At 37.0% G+C, this 6,898-nt stretch overlaps 1 protein-coding gene across 1 annotated transcript; it reads left to right on the plus strand.

Moving 5' to 3' along the window:
- The first annotated feature begins 1,069 nt into the window (after positions 1-1,069).
- Positions 1,070-6,459, plus strand: LOC103509105 (TM2 domain-containing protein almondex). The gene is made up of 5 exons (XM_008473694.3): positions 1,070-1,353; positions 4,290-4,360; positions 4,785-5,044; positions 5,575-5,718; positions 6,280-6,459. The coding sequence occupies exons 1-5, from the start codon at positions 1,284-1,286 to the stop codon at positions 6,413-6,415; spliced, it is 681 nt and encodes a 226-aa protein (XP_008471916.2). The 5' UTR covers positions 1,070-1,283; the 3' UTR covers positions 6,416-6,459.
- Positions 6,460-6,898: the final 439 nt, after the last annotated feature.

The following is a 6,898-nucleotide window of genomic DNA, read 5'->3' on the forward strand; positions in this document are numbered from 1 at the left end:
ACATTACTAACAAGTAAGAATATATACCTATATCTACCTAAATATTTTTTGATAGGCCTCTCTCCTCTTAGTAATAGTTAGTTGTCACAAAAGTTCGTTCCAATCAATAGATACACTTGAAGTACCTAATTTTTCTTGCGTTTTATAAACCTATCCTTTCATAAAATTAATTGATTTAAATAACCCCTTTTCTTAACCAATCTAAGTGCCAGTGCAGGATTATTCCGTCACAAAAGTTCGTTCCAATCAATACACTTGAAGTACCTAATTTTTCTTACGTTTTATAAACCTATCCTTTCATAAAATTAATTGATTTAAATAACCCCTTTTCTTAACCAATCTAAGTGCCAGTGCAGGATTATTCCTCTACTTCCTCATCATACAGTCCACAACTTCTTCAAGGGCCGGCCCAGGATTCCCAAGGACTTTCATCACGGTAAGCTCTTCAGGAAAATCTGTGTTCCTTTGTCATTGATTAACCCGCTGCCCTGAGTCAGCCCCACCACCCTCTATCATCACTTAACTCGACCTGGATGCTCTTTGTGCTATGCTCTCCGCTCCGCTCAGTTTTCAGCCTAAGTGGAGCCAAGAAAAGCCAGCAGCAAGCAATTGCCCAGAGGATAACCCATCCGGATACCTACCACACGCCATGTTGCTTAACCTCAGTGAATCATTGAGAACTGGACATCTGGTGGATTTAGGCCGGGGGGCACAAAGTGAGTTTAAACTCCGTTTAAATGTCGGTTTACCAATCTGAATGGCTGAAATTTTTGGAATTTTTAAAAGTCAACCAATCAGATTGTTTAATCCGAGAGTTAGACTTAATCCGAGATTAAAGTTTAAACTCACTTTGCGGCCTTAAAATGATATCGCCGCACCGGGAGCTCTCGCCGCCGCACAAACACACGGTCTCATTATTTGCGCCGTATATTTGTTTTACGAGTTATGCAATGTGGTAGTCAAAAAGAGCATCACGTTGTCAAGTGTAGTCAACTTGGCAACAGTGTATTTTCATTTTTAACTTTTTTTTTAAGAAAACTAGAAAAGTGAAAAGAAAAGATCAAAAAATTCAAAAATCAAGACTCAAGAGTCCATTTTTTTTTGTTCTTTCCAGCCACCGGCCACCAGCCAGTTTCCTCAAAAATAGGTGAAAAATTTTCATTCCCAAATCCCCATTTTCCATTCAATCCATTCATCGTGGAATCCATTGATTGAGATTGAGATGACACTTCTATAAAAAATCCGGATCTGTTCTATACCAGCTAGGAACGGTACCTACCAAAATGCTACGTCTCAGCACTGGTGTTGTCCTCTCTATTCTGCTAACCTCGTGCGTTCAACAAACTCAAAATGGTAAGTCAAATTAGTGAACATCATTCCCAGACCTACAGTCTCATGCTGACTAGTTGGCTTTATCTTGGTGCCAATAGCAGATATAGGTACTTTTTCAGGGGCTCCCCTGCAAAGTTTTTCCTGGGGGGCCCTAGAGTCATAGAATAATGGTAGTGAATGCTCCAAATTACAGGCAACTGGGGTCCCTGAATGTGTCCCTTCAGGCCCTCCAAGTGTGTATCCACAACGGTGACCATTGACCCTAGCGTAGACCAGTGATTCTGAATTGGGGGCACATATACCCACCCCACTATGTGTGAGGCCGTGGTTATGAACAGGGCTGAGATAGGCCATTCTGAGATGTTCTTGGCAAGTGGAAAATGATGTGGTAACTTAACACAAGTGACCATTGACCCTAGCGTAGACCAGTGATTCTGAATTGGGGGCACATTACCCACCCCACTATGTGTGAGGGTGTGTTTATGTACTGGGCTGAGATAGGCCATTCTCGGCCTTTGAGCGTGTAAAGTTGGCGGGAAATTCAAAATTTTGATTTTTTTTTTCTGCAACTTGTGCAATCTGAATTCATTTTTTACTTTTTATCTCTAGTTTGCATATTTATATTATACTTTTAATTTATATTAGATATTACAAACAAGCGAATTACAAAGCAAACAAAAATAAATATAAAATAAATTTTAAAAATTGCTGCCGGGACAGCTATCTCAGTGTGTCTTCATCTCAGCTCTAAGGCCTTTTCACAAGGGAAAAAAAAAAAAAAAACCTTACCAGCTAAAATAAAGGTTAAACATCACTCGGGAAAAACATAGTTCCCATATGTCAATATATTTTGTGTGTGGAGTAGGTATGAATTGAAGAGTGGGGAATGTAGACTATTTTGTGGAAGAGTGCTCACCATGTCTTACTCAATCTATTTCTTTATTTAAGTTCTTTTCTTTACCTTACCAGCTAAAATAAAGGTTAAACATCACTCAGGAAAAACATAGTTCCCATATGTCAATATATTTTGTGTGTGGAGTAGGTATGCATTGAAGAGTGGGGAATGTAGACTATTTTGTGGAAGAGTGCTCACCATGTCTTACTCAATCTATTTCTTTATTTAAGTTCTTTTCTTTTTCTATTTTATTATTATTATTATTTATCGATTGTTTGTTACGTTTAACGAGCTATTTAATTACTTGATTTTAAGCTCAATATTATTATTTATCTATGCCCATGGTTTCATTTATTTTTGTTTGTGTACATCCTGCACATGTTTCAGTTGGGATATAAAAATTCTTATCTGGACTCGAGAAATTCATCTAAAAATTAAAAAATTATCAGAAACCAAGAAATTGATCACCTACTGATATTTTGTATTATTTTGCAACAATGAATCATACTGATCAAATGCTAAAATTAGGATTCCAAGAATGGGAGGTGAACAAAGTTAAGGATCTCAAAAAGAAAAAGGCATTTCAAGTAGGAAAGAATCCAATTGACATGACAGAAATTGTTGTCAGTACAGGTTCCGAGAAATTTGATTCAATACTCAAGGGTGGTATTCATGCTGGAGGTATCACTGAACTATCAGGGGCAAGTGGTTGCGGCAAAACACAGTTATGTCTTCAGATGTGTTTATCATTACAAGTGTCACAACCTCACAAGGGAGTCCTGTATATTTGTACAGAGTCAGTGTTTCCCACTGCTAGACTTGCTCAGCTATGTGAATTATCTCCACTAGCAAAACCCAAATGCTCGGACAAAATTTTCATCACTCACTGCTATGAGTTTATTGATTTGAAAAGAACACTGGAGTCTCAGAGTGGATTTATAGAGAACAAAGTTGGTATGATAGTCATTGATAGCATAGCTGGAATATTTAGAAATACCTATGCTGAGGACAAGTATGTACAGAGAGCTCATGATATGAGAGATTTGGCACATTATTTACATGAACTCTCCATCAAACATCGGATAGTTGTGATCTGTACAAATCAGGTGACCAGTGCAATGACTCACTCTGATAAGAACATCCCAGCTCTAGGCCTCAGTTGGTCAAACTTGGTAACCAATAGAATTATTCTGAGCAAATCTTTGTTTAATCAGCATATGAAAGAGCTCATGATATGAGAGATTTGGCACATTATTTACATGAAATCTCCATCAAACATTGGATAGTTGTGATCTGTACAAATCAGGTGACCAGTGCAATGACTCACTCTGACAAGAACATCCCAGCTCTAGGCCTCAGTTGGTCAAACTTGGTAACCAATAGAATTATTCTGAGCAAATCTTTGTTTAATCAGCATATGATGACTGTGGATTTCTCCCCTTACATGCCAGCTGGAGTTAGTGTTAATTTTGACATCTTTGCTGAAGGGATTGGGTGAGTTGGGATTAAAACCTAAGACATCCAAAGTAACATTGTTTCATTGTGAAGTTTTTCAATTAACTTTGATGAGCTAAAATGTAGAATTTACATTTTTTAATCTGTTTCAACATCAGGGTTTTTAGAAGTTGTTCTTCTTGACTATCAACATGAGATGCTATTGATACTAATAAATAAGGTGAAATTTAAAAAATTAATTTCACACCAGCTATAATAAAATACTTGTAAGTACATACAAATAATCTAATAAAAAAACTCTTATATGAAAACTGTCTCTTTTTATTTAAATTTTGGTAGGTAATTACAGGGCCACAATAATGATTGTAACCATGAATGAAATTTAGTTTGACATAAATTTAAAAAATTAATTTCACACCAGCTATAATAAAATAGTTGTAAGTACATACAAATAATCTAATAAAAAAACTCTTATGTGAAAACTGTCTCTTTTTATTTAAATTTTGGTAGGTAATTACAGGGCCACAATAATGATTGTAACCATGAATGAAATTTAGTTTGACAAAAAACAATGGTGTAAAATTAATGCCACTTTTTTTCCTTCCAGATAATACTGCTGAATCATTAGCTCTCAAGAAACCATATAACAATGAGATTTCCGTCACTCACAATAGTTTGGTAAGCATATACTACTTCTGCATTGGTTGGCTTGGTTAAAAGTAGCTGAATGTTATCTTTTGATTTATCACAAGTCTGTTCTTATTTATACTGCTCAAAGAGGACTTAAGAGTCCCTTAACCCCAGAAGGATTAGGTGTAGGGGTCCCAAAAGATGGATTAAGCTTATACAAATCTACAAAGCCTGATTACAAGGTGAGTGTGTTGACAATTGGTGGGTAGATCATTCATTTGATTGAATTACCTTCTGTTTGCCAGATGGAAGTCACTCATCCACTGAACATGAGCTGTTCTGAGTTGGTCTACCCATGGATCCGGTGTTCTTACAATCCCAAAGCAAATCTACAAATCCTGATTATGAGGTGAGTGTGTTGACAATTGGTGGGTAGATCATTCATTTGATTGAATTACCTTTTGTTTGCCAGATGGAAGTCACTCATCCACTGAACATGAGCTGTTCTGAGTTGGTCTACCCATGGATCCGGTGTTCTTACAATCCCAAATGTACATACGGTGACTTGACTAAAGTGAGCTGTACAGTGGTGGATGGAGTGTCTTGTATAGGAGAGAAGACATTCGACAAGGAATATGTGTGCCAGTATTGTTATCAAACGGAACCGTGGCAGCACACATGTGTCAAGAAAGCATCTTGTAGCTCTGTTGATTCCCCACCTGTTTATTACAAGTAAGAATAAGAAAATTGATCTTTTTTCCCCACCCTAACTCAGTACGTGATTTCTTTCCATCCCACCATATGTGTATGTAATTTTTTCCATCCATCCATCCCTACTCAGTATTGTTTATGAAAGTCAATAGAAATCAAATATGTAAGAGGGAAACTCCTGTAAAGTAGGTATGACATGTTTCCGTTCTTTGATAGGCATGGATGTAAAAGAATGTGCTTTGAAGTATTGCAAAAGCGGTACCAAGCCAAGGTACAATCTTTTGTAAAAAAAAAAAAAAAACATTTTTCAATGTCAATTGACCATAGGCACGTACTCTGCTTGGGATTGTAAATACTACATGAAGTCTGAAGATTTTTAGCAATGGTAAATACTTACTAGTCTTACTACTTGTCTTATCCTGTTGGGATGAGATTGAAAGGTCCCTTTACCTTTGTCAACTAAATGTGTCAGCTATTACAGAATTTAAATCATGTGTGGTTACCTGTTCTGCAACTAAAATAATAATAATAAAAGCAACTTGGGTTTTCAGGACAAACTGCACAGTGCAGAATGATGTATTGTGTTTAGGGAGCAGAAGATTCCTGAAGAATGTACGCTGTAATTGGACTGGAGGATACAGATGGTCTACGGCTCTCATCCTTAGCATCACCATGGGAGGCTTTGGTGCTGATAGGTAAACAAAATTTGTTTCTTTTTTTTTTTATTTTTTTCACCCCCAATTTATATATTATTTATCTCTGCAAGATTGTCCCTGTCCCTTTTCATATGTATTTATTCATGTATGATAGAGTTACATACTCTAGTACTAAAGCATCACCATGGGAGGCTTTGGTGCTGATAGGTAAACAAAATTTGTTTCTTTTTTTTATTTTTTTCACCCCCAATTATATATTATTTATCTCTGCAAGATTGTCCCTGTCCCTTTTCATATGTATTTATTCATGTATGATAGAGTTACATACTCTAGTACTAGTACTGCAGCAATTCCATGAAATTTGGTTTTGACAAACATTCTGTGTTCTCAATAGTCAATTCAAGAAAGAAGAGGAAGAAGAAGCCACATATTCGAAAAATCTATTGCAAAGAAAATTTCAATACTTGTTAACTATTATTAGTACAGATTTCACAACTAATGCTGTAGTAGTGTAGTTTATTTTACGACAATACCATACAAGGAAATTTACAAAAATACAGAGAAATGTATATCAACTTTTAATTTGTTTCTGTGTTTCAGGTTCTACCTAGGACACTGGCAGGAAGGTATAGGCAAAGTGTTCAGTTTTGGTGGTCTAGGCGTCTGGACAATCATTGATGTGATTCTCATTGCTATCCGATACCTTGGACCTGCTGATGGATCTCTTTACTTGTGAACTGTACCGGTTGAATCTCAGTAGTCAATTGATGTTGGAACCCTCAATGGAAATCACTCCAGTTAAACTGTTGGCGTTCCCATGGGCTCCGTTGGTGAACGTGGGCTCAAACTGTGAGCCCTTCTGTCAACCATAGGCGTTTCTGTCACACTTTATGGTGTGTAGAATGGAACACTCAGTAACAAGGAAATCAAGATGGATTCTGCATTTCTGTCACAAGCAAGTAAACCCAGCTTAGTCCCTCTCCAGTTGAACTGTTGGCGTTTCCATGGGCTCTGTTGGTGAACGTGGGCTCAAACTGTGAGCCCTTCTGTCAACCATAGGCGTTTCTGTCACACTTCATGGTGTGCTATGGGTAGAATGGAACACTCAGTAACAAGGAAATCAAGATGGATTCTGCATTTCTGTCACAAGCAAGTAAACCCAGCTTAGTTAATTTATATGTACTACTTTGAACCATAGTTAGTTTAAACTGAATCTTGG

The sequence above is a fragment of the Diaphorina citri genome, unplaced genomic scaffold (assembly GCF_000475195.1).
Source record: "Diaphorina citri unplaced genomic scaffold, Diaci psyllid genome assembly version 1.1 scaffold468, whole genome shotgun sequence".
NCBI lineage: Eukaryota > Metazoa > Arthropoda > Insecta > Hemiptera > Psyllidae > Diaphorina > Diaphorina citri.

Excerpts from the sequence above, each read along its gene's own strand:
- LOC103509105 (XM_008473694.3), top strand. The coding sequence starts at position 1,284 with ATGCTACGTCTCAGCACTGGTGTTGTCCTCTCTATTCTGCTAACCTCG. Across the intron at positions 4,361-4,784 it reads CCGTCACTCACAATAGTTTG|ATGGAAGTCACTCATCCACT; the intron begins GTAAGCATATAC and ends TTTGTTTGCCAG. Across the intron at positions 5,719-6,279 it reads GGAGGCTTTGGTGCTGATAG|GTTCTACCTAGGACACTGGC; the intron begins GTAAACAAAATT and ends TCTGTGTTTCAG.